The 22,954-nt window shown below is 53.6% G+C and overlaps 1 protein-coding gene across 1 annotated transcript in view; it reads right to left on the bottom strand.

The window, feature by feature from the left end:
• Foxp4 (forkhead box P4) overlaps positions 1–22,080 on the bottom strand; it is a 54,358-nt gene extending 32,278 nt beyond the window's left edge. Inside the window, 2 exon segments of the mRNA XM_005072395.4 lie at positions 1,193–1,427; positions 21,963–22,080. Of these exon segments, the coding sequence (XP_005072452.1) occupies positions 1,193–1,411 (219 nt within the window). The 5' untranslated portion in view covers positions 1,412–1,427; positions 21,963–22,080.
• Between the last annotated feature and the right edge of the window lie 874 nt (positions 22,081–22,954).

Below are 22,954 nucleotides of genomic sequence, written 5' to 3'. Positions count from 1 at the left end.
AGGTGGCTCATAATCGTCTATAATTCCAGCTACACAGCATCTGACACGGGTCTTCCAAGGCACTGAACTTATAAGCACATACTGTGTGCAGAATGCAGACAACACATTACTAAAAATATAAAAATAAGCTGGGGGGTGGTGGTGTACACTTTAAACACCAGCACTTGGAAGGCAGAGGCAGGCAGACCTCTGTGAGTTCGAGGCCAGTCTGGTCTGGTCTACAAAGTGAGTTCCAGGACAGCCAGGACTGTCTAGGAAACCTTGTCTTGGGGAAGAAAAAAGAAAAAAGCCAGATGATGGTGGCACACCTTTAATCCTGGCACTTCAGGAGGCAGAGGCATTCGGATTTCTTGAGTTCGAGGCCAACCTGGTCTACAAAGCTACACAGAGAAACTCAGTCTTAAAAAAAACAAAAGAAAAAGAAAGAAACAAACAAACAAAAAAAGAAAGAAAGAAAAACAAACTTGTTTGCCGGTAGTAGTGGCACATAACTTTAATCCCAGCACTTGGGAGGCAGAGGCAGGCGGATCTCTGTGAGTTTGAGGCCAGCCTGGTCTACAGAGAGAGTACTGGGATAGGCTCCAAAGCTACACAGAGAAACCCTGTCTCAGAAAGACCAAAAAAAAAAAAAAGAGAGAAAGAAAAAGAGAAAGAAAGATGTGTGTGTGTGTGTGTGTGTGTGTGTGTGTGTGTGCTCGTGCGCGCACGCGCAAGCGCCATTGTCTTTCTCCTCCCTTCCTGGGCCTCTTTCCAGATTGTTTGACCACTTGTGCCTGTAAATTTAACCTCTTCACAGCTCAGATTGGAGCTTAGGCAACCTTGGTTCTCAGTACAAATAAAGACACCCCTGTGTGCATAGCACACACTTCCAAACCTATTAATATAACCAGTTTCCCCAGCTACATGCCTATAAGAGCCAAGACACCCACCAGCTCAAAACAGACTTCCAAAGCCTGCTGCCCAGGCGGCTGTCAATCCTTATGGCTTTGCTGGGACTATTCAAACTCATAAACTTGGGCCCCCAGTACCATTTTGAGCTCCCCGGGTTCAGGGTATCCACGCAGCTAAGCCCCTGGAGGCTGGCCCTTCTCACTATCTAAAAGCCGGGGTGCTAGGCTCGAGAGAGCGGTGACCCAGGTGGCTCAGAGGGTGTGGGATAAAGAAGGGCCTGGGAAGGTCAGCCTGCTCCTACCTGTTGCTGTTGGAACTGCAGAAGCTCGGTGGAGCTCATCTCGCCATTGCTGTCCGCTCCGCTGGCGGTGTCTCTGCCGGAGCCGTCCCTACCGGCAGCCGGAGCCGTGCCTGCGGTCCCTGACCCACTGCCGCCATCAGCCTGCCCAGAGAGGCTGCCCACGCCGTTCTGACCAGATGGGGCCGACCTGATTGTCTCCGATGCAGATTCCACCATCATGTCGCTCTATCGGGACCTGGAGAAGAGATGGGGGAGGGGCTGAGGCTCAAGGATAGAGGGGCAGGGCAGGTTCTACCTGGGACTACAACTGAAAGCTGCTCCCACCCATCACACACTCACCCCACCCCACCCCCGTCCTAGTGCGGTCTCTTCCTCAATTTCCCAGAAGCTCTTTCTGAGAGCCTCTCAGTGCCACTCCTTCCTCAGGGCCTGGTTAAGGGGCAGCCGCATAAGGAAGCTGAGACCCCTTCCCTGCAACCTCCCATTTCCCCCTTTCCAGGAAGAGTAGTTGGGGGAGGGTAGGAGATGAGCCCTTGCCTTCCCCCAGGGCCCTAAACCTGTTTTGGTATCTCCTTTTAGCTGAGATCCCTTTCACCAGCAATGGCCATTGCCTTTGTTTCCATACAGATACCGAGTTCCCTGGGGGCAGAGACTGCTTCCCCAGGGCACAGAAGGCCCTAAGCAACACAGGAAACTAGCTGCCCTAAACCCCAGTCTTTAGCATCTGTGGAAGGACTCTTAGGACCACTACCCACCTCAGGTCAGCTGCCAAAGTCACTCATGTCTTATTTATTACTACCCACAGCCCCAAAGTCCTCACAGAACAGAGAGGTCTGTATTTAACACCCATTGCACTGACGGGAAAACAGGCTGGAGTAAAGGTTTAGTATGTTGGATGCCCAAGGTTCGAGGCCTAGCAAGTCTGTCCCCCAAACCGGGGCAGTTAGTGTAATTCAAGGCTAAAGTGTGTGTTTGGCATGTGAGACTTGGGTTCCCATTCCTAGCACTAAGTAAATTGAGGTAGGGAAGGAAGGGGAAAAACTGTCACACCTATAATCTCAGTCTGGGAGGCTGTGGCAGGGGGAGTTCCAGGCCAGCCTGAGCTACAGGAAAACCTGTCTCAAAACCAGAAAACACAGGGCTGGAAGATGGTGCAGGTTAAGAGCACTAGCTGCTAGTTCCCAGCATTTGAATAGGAGTGCTCACAACTGCAGCTCCAAGGGATCCCACGCCCTCTTCTGGCTGCCACAAACACCCACACAAGTGTGCATCCACACACACAGAAACAAAAAATAAACCTGAAAAGATTAACTAGAAATCAGGTGTTGCTGAGCGGTGATGGTGCACACCTTTAACCCTAGTACTTGGGAGGCAGAGGCAGGTGAATCTCAGTGAGTTCCAGGTCAGCCTGGTCTACAGAGTGAGTTCCAGGACAGCCAGGACTGTTACACAGAGAAACCCTGTCTCGAAAAATAACAAAACAAAAACCAGGTGTCTTTTTTTAAATATTTATTCTACATGTATGGGTGTTTTGCCTGTATGCATGTCTACGCAGCATGTCCACGCAGAATCCAGGAGAAGGCATCAGATCCCCTGGAACCGGAGCTACAGACAACTGTGAGCTGTGTGTGTGGGTGCTGGGAATCGAACCAGGGTCTCTTGGAAGAACAGCCAGTGCTCTTAACCACCGAGCCATCTCTCCAGCCCCAAAGTCAGGTATCTGCTCCAAAACATGAGGGTTAAGGCCGAAATGCCTCCTCCTTTTAAATATGGGCACATGGAGTGGCTGTAAATTCTCCAGAGAGCGGGTGTGACTTGGGCAGTGAGCAGCGGAGAGAGATGGGTGAGGAGTTCCCTTCCCCAGTTGTGGAACATTCTGCAAGCTTGACACACACACTTCAGAAGGGGGACAGTTAGCACAAAAAGCTATTCTGGAACTAGGAGGGGTAGTGCACGCCATTGACCTCAGATACATGCCTGTAACCCTGGGACTCTGAAGCAGAGGGATCACAAGTTCAAGACTAGCCTGAGCACTACAGTAAGACCCTGCCTCACGACCTCAGAACTTACTAGTGTGTGCACTCTTGGACACACACACACACACACACACATACACAAGCTCTTCTCAAATTCTAGACTCTATATTGCCCCACAAATAATCAGTCACCCTAAAGGGAACAGCTGGTGCCCACCATGGACTGTTGTCTAACAGCTGCCTCAGGCTCCCCAGACCTCAGTTTCCTTGTCTGTGGAAGTATCCAATCCTAGCCTCTTCGCGTCCTTCACAGACAATGAAGGCGCCTACCCAAGTAAGCCCTCATCAGCCCATTCTCCAGGCACCCTAACTGTGAGGGCAGAGGAGACGAGGTTCACAGAGGTTAATGACTTGGCTGATGTCACACAGGGATCAAGCCACTTGAGCATCCAGCAAGAACTGGAGAAGCCAGCCGGATAGCCACACATCTCAGCCAACAGGATGAGGCCCTTCAGGTAACAGATTAACAGGAACGGTAGGAAGTGGCTGAGTTACTCCTCTTCCCAGGGTGAGACGCCCAGTGGCATCTTTCTCCCTCACTCCCTTTAAAGCCTTTCTGTGTCTCCCCTGCAGCTTGTTCAGTCTTTCCCTGATGGGAACAGAGGGAGAGGTGGGCAAGCGGGTGTGGCGGCGGTGGGGGTATATGAGGATGCAGAGGCCAGTCTTTCCCTGATGGGAACAGAGGGAGAGGTGGGGGTGGGGGTGGGGTGGGGGTTATGGGGATGCAGAGGGGCCACACCACCGCTCTCAGCCTTCTCGGTTTCAGAGGACTGGGGACAGGAATCCTACAGCGTCCATGGACTATGTAAGTGGCCTTAATGTCACTCTGTGTTCCCACTCCTGAGTTCTGAGGGGAGGGGTACACTGAGGAGGTGACGGTTTGGAAAAGATTGCACACTTGGTCCCAACCCTTTAATAGCCATGTCAGCCCCAGGGCTAGAAGCTGCCAAATGATGGATGGCTGGGCTCTGGCTGCCACTCACCACAGCACAGGGCTTCAGCCCCCTCCCCTGAAACCACCCGCCCTGCAAACTACAGGAGCAACTTCCCCCATTCTGGCCTGAGCTTCAGCTGGGGGTGAGGGACTGGTTAAGACAGCGGGAACTCTGCCCACTGAGCTCTCCCTGGCCTTCGATTCCAGCCCTGCTGGGGTAGAGAGCAGCTTCCAGCTCAGAATCCCAAACTACTTGCTCTGAGATCTGAGAACTCCTGGGCTCCGGGGGACAAAGACGAGCCTCAGGGGTGTAAGTACACGCGCAGGAGACAGCAAGGAGAATCTGGCAGCTCTTTCTCCCAGGGAAGGGAAAGCAGTTCCCTTCCAACAATCACAGGAAGGCAGCAAAGTTGTAGCTCTGACAGCAAGTTTGGAAAAGGGAGAGTGAAAGGAAGGAGGGTGCCAACAGAGGTGTCCCTTCCTTTCCATCGTTTTGGGAAGGGGGAGAAGTATAGCGAGACCGAGTGAACAACATAATTGTGGCAATGTGCCATGTAATAACAGCTATTCAAGGGCCAATCATTCATATCGGACAAGCCTCGTTTGCATGCTTACAATTATATGCATCTGAAAAGTCACTTCCGCAGGGTGTATGAATAGCAGCCATTCCCTTATGGAGTGCTCTACCCCTCCTGGGGCCATCGCCCACTGACACACACCCATAGACCTCTTTCCAGGTTCCCGCCCACCCACCAACACCAGCCCCGCAAACCGGCACGGCAGGAACTTGCAGGTCCTCTAGGAATCCTCGCCTCTGCCCTGACACACCTGCTCTGAGCCTGAGTACACCACCAGCCTCCCAACTCCTACCACCGCTCAGCAGTGCTATAACGAAGATGGGGAGGGCCCTGTACTGTAGGTGACAGGCACTAATGACTGGGGCCCGGCCAGCCAGAGGTTGGGTGGGGTGGGGTGCCGAGAGTTCGCTTTGTTATCAGTGCCTGGTAACCGGGAGTGGGGCGAATCACTGGCAAAGAGACAGCAGCCTGGGGTCTGCTGCAAGTCAGCCACGAGCCGTTTGCCTTCCTACGTCTCGGACCTCAGTGTCCCTTCTCTCCGTGAGAAACCCCCCAGGGCAGTTGGTGGATGTTGCTGGGAGCCACCAGGAGACCTTTAGAGTCAGTTTAGTCCCTGATCCCAAAGCTCTACCCGACATGGGCCACAGTTGGCTGCTCCTATTGTTCCTGCACTCTTACTGACTTCATGTATTCCTGCCCCCTCTACACACAGTCACCCCTTTCTGCAGCAATGAGTAACTTAACACCTGCAGCAGGGAAAGAAACACGCTGAAATGAGAACACTTAGTCCCAGTCTGGTGGTCCTGAGCAACTCTCCATACAATATGGGCTTCTCAGCAGCCAGCAGGCCCTGCTTTCCGCACCCCAAAAAAGCCACTAAGGAGTGGACACCAGTTTCAAATTTCCTTAAGAATTGTTAAGACTAGGCTTCTCACCCCTGCCAGCATTCCCAAACCACTCCCCACAACGTGTGGTGGGGAGTGGAGAACTATTTACATACAGGGTGTGGGGGGTGTTCCTGTGCATGTGTGTTTGAGGGGATTTGGAGGGTCTCCCATACTGCGGATTCCCTTGGTGAAGTCAGCACTGGGGAGCCGTGGTCGGGTCCAGGCTCCAGCAGGCATCCTCAGAAGGAAGCCAGGTCAAAGCCACAGCCACGTCTTCCGCTTTGGGGAACTCCGTGGCCATCTGGGGGCTCCTACATTCCCAGAGGCTTTTGCCTCTTTGATGCACCGCAGCGGGAGCGAAGGCAGCAGCCTTCTTGGAACCAGCCAGGGTCCGCCCCGTCCCTTCCCTGCCGGAAGTGACAAGTTGCACCTAGCTAGGGGCCAAAGGGGCACTAGGGGCCTGGGGTGCTTTTGGGAGGCAGAGAGGAAAAGACACCACCTTTACACGTGGACAAACCTTTTGTGCCTTTTCGCGGGCCCATATGGCGTGGGGAGTATTAATTACCGTCGCGTTTTAATTAACAGTCGCTTAATCTGAGCCGTAACATTTGCCACGACACCCTGCGCCTCGCCGCGAACCTGCGCTGCCCGTCCTGCCAACTCATCAATTAATTTTTATTGACGTTTTCTTCCCCCAAACAGGCACAATACCAGGGTTTTCCAATTAACACCTCCGCGATCTCTAATTAGTGCAATTAACAGACTGATGGGTGCCCGGAGTTTACCCGCGGAGGTGGGGGGGACAACGACTCAGAAGCTGGGGACGCGCATCCCCGGGAGCTGCCGCGCTGCAGCAGGCGAGGAGACAGATGGGGGCGTGGCCTTGGGTCACCTGTACCCAGAGTCCTGGTGGCCCCTGAAGCAGACTGTGACCTGGTTGAGAGCCTGACACTTGGGGGCTAGAAAACTGGTGTCTATCTGCAGCCCTGTCGGTCACAGACTTGCTGAACGATTTGGAGCGAAGGTGGATGCTGTCTACTTAAAAACTCTAAAGGAACCGGGCGTTGGTGGCGCACGCCTTTAATTCCAGCACTCGGGAGGCAGAGGCAGGCGGATCTCTGGGAGTTCGAGACCAGCCTGGTCTACAAGCGCTAGTTCCAGGACAGCCTCCAAAGTCACAGAGAAACCCTGTCTCGAAAAACCAAACCAAACCAAAACCTCTAAAGGAAGCTGATTTCAGTTAAGAGACAGGACGTCCTAAAACACAATCCCATGGAGGAGAAAGAGCCCAGGGATGAGCCGGAACCTTACCGTGCTTGCGCGGGGCTAATTCTACTGGTTTGAAGATGTAACCTGTACTGCAGTTGACCTGCTTGTCTGAGGCAGTAGGGCTGAGAGGAGAGCAACCTTCAGTTAAGAGCTAGCATTCCCATGGTCCAAACTAGTTAGTGAGTAATGGACCTCTGAGGCCGCCCATTCATTCAACAACCTAAAAACTGAGATCTGGCCACAAGAGCCTGAAGGACACTCCTTTCTGGTGTGTAAAGACTCGCCAAGGCAAGTGGTAGCGGTGAGGACCACCCCTCATGTCTTCCCCTGGGTAGGTGGCCATTTGTGTGTGGAGGTGCTCTCCCTCCCTCCCCCCCTCCCTCCCTCCCTCCCTCCCCCAGCCAGCCAGTAGTATGAGTATGTTGTACCAGCAATGATCCTTCACTGTTCATAGTTTTCAGAAAGCTTTAGGCAGCACTGCTATGCCATTCTCACCAAATGACAGACATATAAATAGCAACTCTCAGAATTCTATCCAATGTGAGTACAAGGAATAAATGGGACTCTAATTTCTATTTATTTATTTATTAAGACAGGGTTTCTCTGTGGCTTTGGAGCCTGTCCTGGAACTAGCTCTTGTAGACCAGGCTTGGTCTCGAACTCCCAGAGACCCGCCTGCCTCTGCCTCCCTAGTGCTGGGATTAAAGGTGTGAGTTACCATCACCCAGCCTGGCTTTTTGTTTTTTGTTTTTTGTTTTTTTTAATGCATTAGCTCTGAAGGATGAGCAGGCTGGGCAGACTATAGTCTGGATGCCCAAAAGGCAATAATATAAAGGCTTTCATTTAGTAAGAGAGAGCCTACTGGGTTCAGGCCTTTCTAGGACTAAAGGTCTTTGAAACAGTGGCATTTCTAGTTCACATAGAAAGACATACATGAACATGACATAGAACACAGCTTATGTGTCTACTCCTTTCTTCCTGGCTATCCTGCTAACGAACCCTTACTAAGGAACAGAACGCAAACAGCTTTTCAGGGCCATCAACCTTTGGTCCTACAGACAGCTGATTGGACCTCTCAAGTCGAGAACCAGGGACTCCACGCATCTCCGACCTTCACTGGCTGCAGGCTGCCAGGGACAGGGACAGGGACAGGGACAGGGACAGGGAGGGCTCGGCACAGCTTCAGCCCGTCACTCACTTGCCGTCCTACTGCTTTCCTGGCACGATTCATGACTCGGAACAGTGAGGTCACCAGCCTGAACCTTGGTGTCCAGACCTCTAACATGGGGCTGATACCAATAAACCTTCCTTCCCCGCAAGGCTGCTTCAGAATCAGTAAGACACAGTTCATGAGCAGGGCGATTCCTGGGGCTGCCTAAGGCCCTGCTGCAGCCGACCCCTTCCCGCCTTCTGTTCAGCTTCTGAGGAAAGTCCGGGTGGGACCCAAGGCTACAAAGCCCGGAAGGCTAAGGGTCTGGCTTGTGGCATAGCGCTCACCCACCATGACCAAGGCCCTGGTTTTCACCCCCTCTCCCCAAGTTCAAACTCGGGGACTTTCCCATCTGGGTGTGGATTGCAGCTGGCACTCAGCTTCCTTACCCACCTGTGCCCCAAGCCAAAGATCCTCCACAAGCGACATGTGGAACCTTAAGAGCCAGCTACCCCCAAATCTAGAGACCACTCAAAACCTCTAGGTACAAACTTGAGAGTTAGAGGGGTTTAAGACAAGGAGCAGGGCATGGATGGACCCGTTTCCACAGAGCCCTTGACTGGGAATCTGGGCTGGGCCACCTTGTCGGGGGAGGAAGAGGTTCTCCCAAGTCTCAATTTTTTGTTTAAATTTTCTAATTCTAAAAGCAAAGGACATCTTGGTAGAATATTCTGAGAGGGGGATGTATAGCTGGGTGTCGTGGTACATACCTATAAACACAACACTTGGGAGGCTGAGTCAGGAAGAAAGACTTTTGAGCTAGCCTGAGCTACACAGCTAGATCCTGTAAAAACAAAAACCATGCCAGTGGTGGTAGCACATGCCTTTAATTCCAGCACTTGGGAGGCAGATGCAGCACTTTGCCAGCCTGCGGAGTTCCAGGCCAGCCTGGTCTACGGAGAGAGTTCCAAGACAGCTTGAGCTACAGAGAAACCCTGTCTTGAAAACCCCAACCCAAACTAAACCAAAACACAACAACCAGGTCTGGCATCATTAGGCCTAGCACTTAGAAGGCAGAGGCAAGAGGGTCACTGGAAATTTGAGGTCAGCCTGGTTTACATAACTCATTCTAGTTCTCAAGCCCTTCTAATTTATTTTGTTAATCCCAGAGTCCACCACATGGACTGCTACCTATCTTCACTTGGAAGAACAGGGTGCTCTGCATTTTGCTTAGAAGGCAGAGTTATTTCATCTCCGTTGCTTTTTATTTTGGTTGTTGGGTTTCTTCTGAGCCATGGTCTTACTCGGTAGGCCAGGATGGCCTGGAGCTCCTGCGATCCTCCTGACTTTCCCAATGCTGGGGTCACAAAGCCCCTGCTGGGCTTCAGAGTTACATAGTTTTTGAGGAGCCTACTGACCTCAAACTGGAAATTCTGCTGAGGATGCTCTTGAACTCTTGCTTCTCCTGCTCTCACCTCCCAAACGCTAGGCTTACAGACGCGCGCCATCACTGCCAGCTCCCCAATGTGTCCTTGACGCTCTTGATTTGGTTGGTGTCCACTGATTGCTATCAGTTTGACCTTTCCTCCTGAGCCTTTGGGGTCATTCCCCCGACTCTGAGACTGTCTCAGATCTACACAGGAAACCAACACTAAGCCCCTTCGGTATGCACAAGCTCCTAGTACAGAGGTGCGGAGTGGGCCTCATCCTGCAACTGCTTCTGGGTACGTGAGGTGGAAATCGTGGTAAGCAGAGGTGTAAAAAAACACAGCCCTGGCTTTTGGTGGAGTGAAAAAGGATCATAAACAAGCAAACATACGCAAGGTTCTTCCTGATGAAGGAAACTTAAAAACAGAGCATTCCTACTTCTTTCTCTTGGAGGCATGGGTACCTCACACGGCTGTTTCCACTTTGCAAATGTTATATTCGGCACTGAAAGAAAGGATAGGTACCTAGCGGGGGTGTGGTACCCTGGAAAGGCCTCCTGAAGGTGACTTCTGAGCTAAGTCACAGGCAGTAAGTAAGGCCTCCAAAGCATACTCTGTCAATGTGTTTTATTCTGTGTCGCTCTCTCTCTCTCTGGTACTGGAGACTGAGCCTAGGTCCTCATGTACACCAGGCAAGGGCTTTCTTTACCACTGAGCTATGACATCAACCCTACAACAAACAACCCCCCCAAAGTGTCAGGCAGGGTTTCCCTAAGGGACCCAAGGCTGGTCTTGAACTCACTCTGTAACCTAGAAAGGCCTCAGCCTCCTGAGTAGCTGGGGTTATAGGTCCAGGCCTCCAAGTGCAGCTTACGCTTCTTAATCACAGCCAGCCCACTGGGAGTCCCTGACTGCCTCCCACACCCTGACCCTCGTCTCTCCTCCACGCTCCTGTGGCACACTCTGAAAGTTTTAAAACATAACAAATAACTTGACAAGGTCATCTGGTCCCAGACCCTTCCCAGCATCTCACCTCAGTGGTGACAAATGCACAGACCCAGACGCTCGTCACTGCCACTTTCTCTCCACTGCACCTTTGACTACAGGGACGAGGACGTCACAATGCTTCCACCAGGCCTGGCAGAGAGCGCCTCATTCAACACTCTTTCCTATTACCATGACCAAAAGGAAGGATTAACAGACACAGAGACAAGAGAGACAGAGAGAGAACCAAAGAGCCCACTCCATCTCATTAAGAAAGTAAACATAAGAGCCATCTAAGTGTCTAATTAAGCTTCTAATTAGTCCCTGCTTGTTACTAATGCAAATTAGATTACTCCGCTTAACTACAGCATGTCCACAACACCCTTGTTAATTGCGGCCTTTTGAAATTAAATTACTCCCTAATTAGCATATCAAAGCCATTGATTCGGAGCTGGGAAAGAAGAGGGCAAGAGGAGCCTAATGCCAAGTTTGGTTAATCAGACACAGCTAATTAAATAGTGACGTCTTACGTGGGGGGCCTGCCGCTTCAGGGGTAGGGGCTGCCCATTCAGGGTCCAAGTGACCATCTGGAGCCAGTCTGGAGCCTGGCTCTGGTGGTGCCCTTGGCACCAGAGGCTCCTGGAGGCCTGCGGCAGACCACCTGGTCTGGCACTCCACGGCCCTTGACCCAGCCCTGGCCCCTCTGTCTCCCCAGAAGATTTCTAGGCATGGCATTCAGAAACCCCTTAGGCACCAATTCAGGGACACCTGAAGCACAGCAACATGTAACTATGCGAAGACCGAGCAAGCCTTCTGCACCTCCTTGTCCCTGCATCAAGGTGTTTCAGAAGGTGCCTCAAACTCTGTAGGCCTCAATGGGCCAGAACCTGCTTGTGACGCCATTCTCAGAGGACCTCCCTGTCAATTCAGATACGATAAGAGGCATCAAGTTATTTTCTTAAGGATGTGAGACTCTGATGAAGGGAAATCTCATTGCTGGGAACCGGGTGGGAGGTGGAGGGCGATTCTTCCAATCAGGCTCCAGCCCAAACAAGGGAAAGTTTTGGGTGGGGACAGGTGACTGGGGGACTTCTACAGAGGGCCTTACTTGGAGTGGGACGGGCTTCTTTGCACTTGCACAGCGTCTGGAGGAGGCTTGGGGCTGTAAAACTCTTTTCACAGGAGAAAGGGGAAGACTTGCTCAGATTGGAGTGTAATGGCACCTGGTTCAAAAGTACCCACCAAAGCCAGCAAGAACGCATGCACGCCCCATCGATCCTTAGCAGCAGGGTAGGAGGAGTGGGAATTTGATTTGAGCCCGCATGTCCTAACAGGTCTTCGCTGAGCCGTTGCCATAAAGACACTCTGGGGTCTTTGAGGTGGCTTCTCCGTATCCCACCTGACACCCACCCCCTTCTCCTTAAAGAATACTGGGCTGTGACGGGGCAAGCCTTCAATCCTAGCAGAGGCAGGCAATATCTGCAAGTTCAAAGACATCCTGGTTTACAAAGTTCCAAGATAGCAAAAGCTAGACAGAGAAACCCTGTCACAAAAACAAAAAAACAAAAAACAAACAAAAAAACCCAAGAAACTAAAACCAAAAACCAAACCAAACCAAACAAACAAACAAAAATACCCAAAACCTGGGACCAAGCAAATCTCCATGTGAAAAGAAAAGATGTTAACCGGCTTTAGTTTCTATAACCCCAGAAATTGGACAGCAGAGAAAGGAGAATATATACGAACTTGAGGCCAGCCCCAGCTACAAAGTAAGACCCTGTTTCAAAAAGAAAGGAGGGAGGGAGGGAGGGAGGAAGGGAGAGAGAGAGGGAGGGAGGGAGGGAGGGAGGGAGGGAGGGAGGGAGGGAGGGAGGGAGAAAAGAGAAGGACCTGGGGTTGGGGAGATGGCTTAGTGGTTAAGAGCACTGGTCCCATGTTCCAGAGAATCCTGTGGGAGCCAGGCCCACATGTGGCACACAGACAGACATACATGCAGGCAAAACACCCACACATGAAACAGAAAGAAAGATGCTAAGTAATATGCTCTCAGTAGCTGTGACGGCCATGAGAGGGGCAGGGGAATAGCAGCTGTCACTCAATGCTTCCTCACTGCTCGCACATGTAGGCTGTGTTTGACTGTTCAAAGGAAGCCCAAGTGGGGATATTTATGTGACATTTACCACGGGCTGAGCTGTGTGGGAGCCAGCAAAAAGCAGGGGTGAAATCAGTCAACTTGTGATGCTACCCCTGCCCCTGACATAATGAAGCATTTCAAGAGACAAGCTCCATAACAGGTGATTCCATCCGAGGCAGACCCCTCCCTGGGCCCAGGTCCTTCTGCTGTCAAGTGGGAGCAGTAATCACACCTTGGCAATCACCAGGATGCGGGTTAGATTAGGGTGAGGCTGAGAGCCAGTGGTCCTCAACCTTCCTAACGCTGTGATCCTGTAATACAGTTCCTCATGTTGTGGTGACCCCAACCATAAAATATTTCATTGCTACTTCATAACTGTAATTTTATGACTATTACAAATCGCAATGTAAATAGCAGATATGCAACTTCCATGGGTCATGACCCACAAGTTGAAAATCGCTGCTGTAGGAAAGCATGGTTGTTTGGTGGGAGGTGTCTCACAGAGCCTCCCCCACACCATCTTTCATTCAAGGGGAGGACTTCCAGATGCTTCTGAATGACGCTTATGCTGGCTCTCAGGAAGCTGGGGTGGGGGCTGGGGTCCCTCTGCCCTGCAATTGCTAAGTCCATCTGCCAAGAGCGGCAACTTCTAAATAACCCCTAAAGATGTTGGACAGCGCAGCTGACATTTCCTTTGGGCCACCAACCAGCTCCCAAATAAAGACACTGAGATTCATTACTATTTACGGATGCTGGGCCTTAGCTTAGGCTTGCCCACTAGGTCTTGTAAGTTAATTTAACATGTTTCTCTTCATTTACGTTTTGCTTCGGGGCTTTTACCTTTCTGTATGTCCTACTTTCCTACTTCCTCTGTTTCTCCCTGCTACTTCCTGTCAACTAGTTGCTAACCTGAGCCCAGACTAACTTTATTTAATTAACAAAAACACAACACATCTTTACATAGTTAAACAAAGACACCATAAACAAATGCAACACATCTTTGCCTGGTTAGACAAATGTTCCACAGCAGAACAGAACAGCAGAAGGGTGGGCCAGGGAGACGGCTCAGCGGGTAAAGATGAATACCGCCAAGCCTGATGACTCGGGTTTGGCTCCCAGAACCCATGAGGTAGAGAGAACTGACTCCCAAAAGCTATCCTCTGACTTCTACATGTTTGCCATGGCACGTGTCATGTGTGCACACACAAACAAAATTAAAACAAATGTGAGAGACCCCTGCTTTGATCCTCTGTGTTGAGTGTCCCTTTCCCTATGAAGGTTGTAGCTGCAATAACCCCTCCCAAGTTCTAGCCCCTGGAGCACACAGGGTGAGGTTTTATTTATTTAAGGAGAAGCCAAATAGAGAGGTAGGATCCCTGAAAGGGTGAGTCCAGCCAGTACCCAGCTGGAGGTGTCCATCCATGCCAAACCTGGCAAAAGGGCTCATGGCAGTGCTTTGATTTTAGAAAAATATGTGAAATTAAAAGCAGAAAGAAAGAGTCTGGGGGAAGGGTGAGGCTGTCCTGGTAAGTGGGGGAGGGGGACAGAAACACAGAAGGGCCAAGCTGCCGCCCGCCTCTCGGAGCTCTAGCTCCCAACGAGATTCAATTAATTGATAACAAGAGGCATCAAATTAATTTCTGAGGATGTGAGATTCTGATGAAGGGAAATCTCGTCGATGGGGATCAGGCAGGAGGAGGCAGACAGCACCCCTTTTAATCAGGCTCTGGCTGTCTAATTGGCAAAGAGGCTTGCATGGGTCACAGGGTCCCTTGCCCTGTGTTCCACAGTGCCCCCTTCAGGGAACCCCTTCAGGGGCAGCAGGCCAGGAACGTGCTGTTGAGACAAAGACTGTGGCCATCCTCAACGGAGGCTGTCATTTATTGACTGCAAAGCAGGAAATCAGATACCCGCAGTGAACAGCATGCCCAATGCCAGGCAGTGAGTTTGGGATGTTGATGGCAGTGCCTTACAGGGACCCCACAGTGTACACGGAGGACCCCTGTACACAGGGAACACAGCACTGAGAGACACTCTTGGCAAAACACAGATCATGAAGTCTGAGCCTGCTCAGCTGCTCAAGCCCAGGTGGAGGTGGGCAGAAGTCTGTGTTCTGGTGGGTTGGGTCTCACAGCCCACGACTGCATTCCTAGGCTCAGGTCTCAGACGTTTGAGACCTTCCATCAAGGGGCAAGGATGTCTGATGCTCTTGGGACTCAGGGAAGACGATGGGGAGCCACTCCAATCGGGAAGAAGGGCAAGCAGCTTGTGGTCTCTGTGGGACACCTGAGGGAGATTCTCCCAAGGGACCACAGAGAAGCTCCCCCACACAGCCTACTTCTGAGTGCCCCCAGGGCCTGCCTTTACTGCCCAGCACTTCCAGCAGCTGCCCCTCACTGGACCGTGGGCATTGGTGTTTTATTACTCCCCTCAAATTCTCTCTGCAGGGCATTTTCCCTCCCCCACACAGGGAATTCCTGCAGAAAAGGAGGGAGTCGCTCTTTGGGAGTGACTCTTTAGACCCGGGTCCACCAGAAACGTGGACTCCTAGAAATGCAGGCCCAGCCAGAACTGTGCACAGACCAGGAGCCAGCTCTGGTTTGGCAGGATTGAGGAAACCAGAGCTCAACCCTTCTTACCTGCCCATCCCTCCACTTTCCCCTCACACTGGGGGGGGGGGGCATATGGGTAAGGCAAGAACTCTGCCCCAGCCCGTCAGTCAGCTTGTCTGTCTCCAGAACCCCAGTCAGCCTGCCTGTCCCCAGCCCCCGTGAGAACCCCAGTCAGCCTGCCTGTCCCCAGCCCCTGTGAGAACCCCAGTCAGCCTGCCTGTCCCCAGCCCCGGTCAGAACCCCAGTCAGCCTGTCTGTCCCCAGCTCCCATCTCAAAGATCAGCGCTCCCCTGCTTACTCCATTTGGGGTTTTCTGAGTTGCAAGAGAGCCCCTCTTTTACTTCCTCTCTTCTTGGGGTCCTACCAATGTGTCTACTGCATGCACACAGTCGTAGGCACAGGAGTGTCAGAATGGACACACGGCAACGCCCATCTCTATTCCCAAACCCTGTCCTCAATCCTGGCAGCAATCACTTTTCCCTCTCTTCCTGTCAGCCAGAAAGACAGGATAGACACACAGACAGACAAGACAGACAAATTTGAGTCGCTTCTGCCCCCTCCCTACTTCAAACAAACGACACGCTCAGATCTGCATACTGTCCTACTATGAGGAAATGTGCCATTTGCTCCCCCTGCCCATTTACAAGGTAGTGGCTAGAGTCGGATGCCATCAGAATCAGCTCTGGTGGGAAAGCAAATACCCTTTACCTCTGCCTCACACCACCACGCAGCCCAGCCATCCTGCAGCCCAGCCATCCTGAGGCAGCGGTGTAGAGGAAGGGCCCCAAGGGATGAGGAGACACCTGGGGCTGGAGGCACAGGCTTTTGATAGGGCTGGGGAGATGATGCTTGGCTTTATTCTAGGTAAGGAGGTGTGTGTGTGTGTGTGTGTGTGTGTGTGTGTGTGTGTGTGTGTGTGTGCACGTGCGTGCACGTTAGTTCAGCCATGTGTCCTGGAACCAAGGAGGGTGACCCAACAAGGAAGAGTGTATGGCCCGTCACCCTGTGATCCCATGTCACCCTGTGATTCTATGTCACCCTGTGATCCCATGTCACCCTGTTATTCCATGTCACCCTGTGATCCCATGTCACCCTGTGATTCCATGTCACCCTGTGATTCTATGTCACCCTGTGATCCCATGTCACCCTGTGGTTCTATGTCACCCTGTGATTCCATGTCACCCTGTGATTCCATGTCACTCTGTGATTCCATGTCACCCTGTGATTCCATGTCACCCTGTGATCCCATGTCACCCTGTGATTCTATGTCACCCTGTGATTCCATGTCACCCTGTGATTCTATGTCACCCTGTGGTTCCATGTCACTCTGTGATTCTATGTCACCCTGTGATTCCATGTCACTCTGTGGTTCTATGTCACCCTGTGATTCCATGTCACCCTGTGATCCCATGTCACCCTGTGGTTCTATGTCACCCTGTGATCCCATGTCACCCTGTGATCCCATGTCACTCTGTGATTCTATGTCACCCTGTGATTCTATGTCACCCTGTGATCCCATGTCACCCTGTGGTTCTATGTCATCCTGTGATTCCATGTCACCCTGTGATTCCATGTCACTCTGTGATTCCATGTCACCCTGTGATTCCATGTCACTCTGTGATTCTATGTCACCCTGTGATTCTATGTCACCCTGTGATCCCATGTCACCCTGTGGTTCTATGTCACCCTGTGATTCCATGTCACCCTGTGATCCCATGTCACTCTGTGATTCTATGTCACCCTGTGATTCTATGTCACCCTGTGATCCCATGTCACCCTGTGATCCTATGTCACCCTGTGGTTCTATGTCACCCTGTGATCCCATGTCACCCTGTGATTCTATGTCACCCTGTGATCCCATGTCACCCTGTGATTCCATGTCACCCTGTGATTCTATGTCACCCTGTGATTCCATGTCACCCTGTGGTTCTATGTCACTCTGTGGTTCTATGTCTCCCTGTGATTCCATGTCACCCTGTGATTCCATGTCACCCTGTGGTTCTATGTCACCCTGTGATCCCATGTCACCCTGTGGTTCTATGTCACCCTGTGATCCCATGTCACTCTGTGATTCTATGTCACTCTGTGATTCTATGTCACCCTGTGATTCTATGTCACCCTGTGATCCCATGTCACCCTGTGGTTCTATGTCACCCTGTGATTCCATGTCACCCTGTGATCCCATGTCACCCTGTGGTTCTATGTCACCCTGTGATTCCATGTCACCCTGTGATCCCATGTCACCCTGTGATTCTATGTCACCCTGTGATCCCATGTCACCCTGTGGTTCTATGTCACCCTGTGATTCTATGTCACCCTGTGATCCCATGTCACCCTGTGGTTCTATGTCACCCTGTGATTCCATGTCACCCTGTGATCCCATGTCACCCTGTGGTTCTATGTCACCCTGTGATTCCATGTCACCCTGTGGTTCTATGTCACCCTGTGATTCCATGTCACCCTGTGATTCCATGTCACCCTGTGGTTCTATGTCACCCTGTGATCCCATGTCACCCTGTGGTTCTATGTCACCCTGTGACTGATTCTATGCAGAAGGTACCCTTTCTGTGGGGTGCTCTGTTTGCTATCCCATCAGTGTGTTCCAGGCCCTCTGAGAGCCCAGAACATGTACAAAGTCAGAGGTAAAAGGCAGCAGGGTTCCCAACGAGACCGGTGGCTTGGTGCAACCAATAGTAAGGAAGAGTGTCCATTTCCATACAGAATTCCAGATGGTGATGGGAAGAATGGACAACAACTTCAGCCTCCCTGCTCTTGCCTCGAGAGGATCATCCAGTGTAGGTCTGGTTCTTGCCTCTTTGAGATGACCGTTCAGTGGTAGGTCTCAAATCTGAGGCTCTCTGCCTGTTCCTATATGGACAGGAGGCTCCATTCCCAAGTACTAGGAATCTTCCCCTTTGAAGAGAGGAGATGCTAGCTTTCCAGTCATATTTTCCTCCACAGTCTTCTGGAGAATTCTATTGCATTTGTATTTGTCTCTATAACACCCTAAGAAGGTCCAGGGGACAAGCCAGGGTAGGTGCAGGCAGGCATGCAGACCCCTACGAAAGACAAGCAGGACAAGCACTCGGACAAGCTAGGGAGAGAGGAGGCTGGCGAAGGGGTCAGCCCTCTATTCCTGCTCTTCTCCCTTGCCCAAAGCAGAGGCTCTAGCCCCTCGTTATTCTGGAGCCCAGCAATTTAGTCTCAGCTCTGCACCTGGGCAGCCGCAAAAATCTCATAAGTTGCCACTTCTCCCTGGCTTCATTTTCCAACCTATAAAAATGAAGGTTTATACTCCAATATTTCCAGTATTTGGCCCAATAACCATCCTGGCAGCGCTGGTAAACTAGTTAAAGAAGAGAAAACGGAGAGTGCCATCATTGGATGGCACTCTGATGGTCAGACACTTGCTGGGGTGTGAAACTTTACCTTGGATTCAACTCCCAAGCTGCTGTTTTACTCTGGGCATGTTGACCTACTTTACAACTAAGAAAATTGGGGTTCCAGCAGCTTAATTAAGTTCCCTAGAGTCCTCTCTCAAGTACCAAGCTCCAAAGCCCTTTTCACTCTGACACACGTATACCCTAGGGGAGGTGCCTTGGGTTCTAGGGCTCCAGAACCACCTCAGAGGAAGCTATTATCAGCCAGTGGAGTCACAGAACCCTGGCAAAAATAGGCCATGGCTGCCTTGGGCCTGGGGAAACTGGGAGAGGATGGGAAAGGGGATGGGGGCAGAAAAAAGCCCCTAGGATGGAAGGAAGTTAGGAATAAAGGCTTGGGTTTCAGCACATTGCATCTAGAGGGGAAACCTTCTGAAAGTACCACAGGCATCGAAGGGTTAAAATGCAGGTAAGGAAAGAAGGCTTCATGGGGAGATGACCCTTCCCTCCCTCACGCAGTCCTCTGAAACCAAACCCCTCCCATGCCACCCCACCTCCCCACCACAGGTTCCAGAGCAGGTTCCAGAAGAAGCACAAGGGTACCCTAGTACCCAGCCTGGGATCTGCCCAGGCAAGGCAGGGGCTCAGCAAAAGCTGAGGAAATTACCAGATCAAAGAAAGCCACCCTCTTCCAATCCTCCCGGGGCCCTCCCCTGCTAGGAAAAGGTGTGTTTGGAGTCAGGGCCCGGCAGGATATGTACATTCCTAGCAAGAAAGGACCAACCTACCCGACAGTCAGAAAGGAAGTTTTTGGCCTAAGATAGAGGAAAGGGGAGGGGATATCTAGGAAGGAACAGAGGCGGGTCCCCCAGCGAGTGCTCCCCAGTGCTCAGAGTTTCCTCAGTTTCAACCCAGCCTTAGCCTCAAATCAGTCTGTAACCAGGGTCTCCTCCAATGTAGCAGGAGCTTGGCGAGGTGTGTGTGGAACACACACACACACACACACACACACACACACACACCTGTAATCCCAGCATCCCAGAGGCTGCTGGAGAAGGACTTAGTATGAGGCGCGTGCACACACACTCACACTCACACACAGAGACACACACACACACACACACACACACACACACACACACACCTGTAATCCTGGCATCCCAGAGGCTGCGGCATTTGGGTATAGTATGAGTAATATAAAGAGTAATATAAAGTCTCCCCAGCCCTCCCAGAAAACAAAAGAAAAACAACAAAACACAACTGGACACTTAAAGGGTCCCTGCAAGCTGAGGTTCAGGCATCACCGGGTCTGAAGCAAGTGGGGAGAAGGGGTCCCAGGCAAGCCAGGCTACCTTGCCCAACCGACCAGAGTGGCGGCCCACTCCGTTTTTCACACTCGCTGTTCTAAGGGTACCTCAGAGCCAGCAAGCCATCCAAGTGCCCCTCCAACCTCCGGAGGACAGTCCCTGAATCACCCTGGCAAGGTAAAAGTTTCTCAAGTTTAAGAAAAAGAAGAAAAGTCTGCAGACTTCCCCACAGCGGTTTTCCGCGGGGGCGGGCAGAGGTCGTCTGAGGCCGACCGTTCCCCTTGAGGAGCCTCCCCCTGGCTCCTCGGCTGATCTCAACCAGGGGCTTAAAATGCCGGTGCCGCAGGGTACCTAGGCCGAGGCGTCGACCCACTGAGGTTCGCGGGGGCGGGGGCGAAGCCAGGAAGCGGTGGAACAGCGTGGACCACCCGCTGCTCCTTTCTTCGTGGGAGATGGGACGCTCGCTCGGGCAAACCACAGCGACTGTCGCGGACGGACGCAGCGCTCTTCCGACCCTGAATTCCAGACCCAAGCCGTCGACTGCCAATCCAGGCAAAAGACGCTTTAAGTTCAAGGTAAAAATCCCGCATTAGCCAAAACTCTTTTCGAACTGCTCTGGAACCGCCAAACGGTGGCTTTGGACTCGGGTTTGTTCCTTCTGGTTCCCAAACCCACCCAGCTCGGAGCGGCACGGTCTACCGGGTGGGCAGAGCCGTGCAAGGGCGCACCGCACGCGCTTGTCTCCACATAGCTGAAACCCCAGGTGCCAAGCAAGGGAACGTGGAAACACGCCCGGCGGTGTTGGCATAAGAGGCCCAGGGTGCCAAGGAGCGGGACACTGTCTGAGAGCAGGGACACTCCCCATACCCTTGTCCTCCCAACCTAAGGAGTCGGCGGGTGCTACATGCGGGCGTTCACGCGGTCGATCTGTGACCGTCAGGGCCTCTGCCTCTGAATCCGCGTCCCACGAAATCACACGTTCCTTCACACAGGTGGCCGCGGCCCCGGGTCTCTAAGGGCATTCAACCTTCGGGCGCCACCGGGTTCTGCTCCGGCGCAGCCCAAGAAGCAGAAGTTTTACGCAGAAGCGGATTGCAAGGTTTGAGCACCGCTGAGGGTGGCCGCGGGTCAGAGAGGTGTCGGGGAGACGACAGGGCTGTGAGTCACCAGATCCTCGGACTGGAGGAAGAGGGTCCAGCTCGGTCACTCCGACAGCCTCACCTCTGAGGGCACTGGGCCCTCCCTCCAGTCACTACCCCAGGAGCTCTGTCCCAACGGGGGAGACAGCCACCAGGTCAGTCCCCACCGACCAGCTCCAGCACACAAAAATCACAGGGGCCATTTCTAGTCTCCCTCAAGTCCCCAAGAAGTTTTCCGCTCTATCACAGATCTGATTAGGGGATGCGGGGAAAGAAGGGTGACTACTCTCAGCACTTCCGAGATGCGACCAAGGCGACGAGGTGCTGGAGATTGTTGGTCGTCTCCCCCCCCCGCTCCTGCCCTCCCCCCCTCCAGTCCCTCTGCCTCCGGCTAGTCCTGGGGAGTCCCGTGCACGCTGGACTTGGGGGCATCCCACTTCAGCACTTCCCTTCCCGGCTCAGGAAAGTCCGGGCCGGGAGTATTCTTTGTCTCACTCCGGGAGGGGGGGGGTCGCGCCCCCTAACACCCCATTCCCAGCCGCGGAGCCAGGAGGGGGCGGAGCCCAGATTCTTGGGGCAGGGCGGGCCTCAGTGGCCTCTCCAAACCGCCCCCGTGGCCGGCTTCCCGCTGCCCCCCAGCCCCGCGCCGCAGCCCCCACCTGTTCCCCGGACAGCTCCAGTCCGCTGGGGGCCCGGGCCGGGGACAGGGTTTCCTAGCTCACCCGGGTCAGGGAGCCACGGCTGGCCCCGGCTGGAACAAAGTGCTCCGGCCCCGGGCCGGGCTCCTCCCGGCGCCCGGCGCGCCTCGGGCCGGCAGTTTGCAAACACAAAGTGAGCCAGGGAGCAGGCGAGAGAGTGAGCGAGCCGGAGAGTTCGACGAGTCGTCAGCCCAGCCCCCACCCAGGTCCCCGGGGTCCCTAGATCGGCCACCTACCTGTCCGGCCCGGCCGCTCAGTGCGGGCTCCGGCCCGTCAGCCCGCACGGGGCATGGGGCTCGCTCGGGTCGCAGCCCGGGCCCGCCGCCACCCGCCGGGACTGCCCCTGCGCGCCGCGCCGCTCCGAGGCGATCTTTCCAGTGCCGATCGCCGCGCGCCTCAGCCCCTGGGGGGCATCGTACTTTGTAGGGTGGCTCGGCCCTCTCCGGCTTCCGATCGTCTTTCCCCGGGCACCCGCGACGCTCCTGAGCTCGCTCCGGCTCCGGGGCTCCGGGACCCCGGCGTCCCCGCCCCCGGCCCAGCCCTGGTTCCGGCCCGGGCTCCTCCCCGCCGCGCCGCGGCCGCCTGCGCCGCGCCCTGATCGCGTGCTGGGGGGCTCCGTCCCGGCCGCCGGTGGCACTGTCCGGCCCGCAGGGGCGGCCGGCTCCGGACTCCGAGGGGCTGCGACTGAGCCCCGGCTGCGAGTGGCTGCGAGCGGGCGGTGCGCGGGCGGGCGGGGCACCCCGGGCGGGGGACCGGAGGGGTGGAGGGAAGGAGAGAGCGCGCCGAGCGACGGGGAGGAGAGAGCGAACGAGAGAGCGGCGGAGGGAGGGGAGACTAACTTCTAGTGCTACCATAATTCGCCTAAAGCAGGTGCAGCCGCTTTTCCCCCCCGCGAGGCGGCCAGCGGCGAGCCGAAGACCACGTGGACCAAACTTCGGGGAAGGAAAAATGGGGACGTGGGGCTACAGATCTGCTAAAGTAGATAGGCCGCAGAGGTTCACAGCGGGCTAGGGACCCGTCCTATGGGACGCTTTATAAACTCTGGCCTTTTCCAGGAGCCTGGAGGTACGGCCAAGTCCCGCTGGCACACGGTTCACTGGTTTCGGGCGGGCTGCGCCTGGCGCGGGGAGTGGTCAGCCCCCCCCCAGTCCCGAGCCGGCGTCCGGCGCGGGCCCTGCCTTGCCTCCTTCCGACTCCCCACTGTGTGGGGGCTGGGGCCGCAGAGGCT

This window comes from Mesocricetus auratus, unplaced genomic scaffold (genome assembly GCF_017639785.1).
Source record: "Mesocricetus auratus isolate SY011 unplaced genomic scaffold, BCM_Maur_2.0 Super-Scaffold_100021, whole genome shotgun sequence".
Lineage (NCBI taxonomy): Eukaryota > Metazoa > Chordata > Mammalia > Rodentia > Cricetidae > Mesocricetus > Mesocricetus auratus.
Note: the sequence above shows the minus strand (reverse complement) of the source record. Positions and strands in the feature narration are given on the sequence as shown.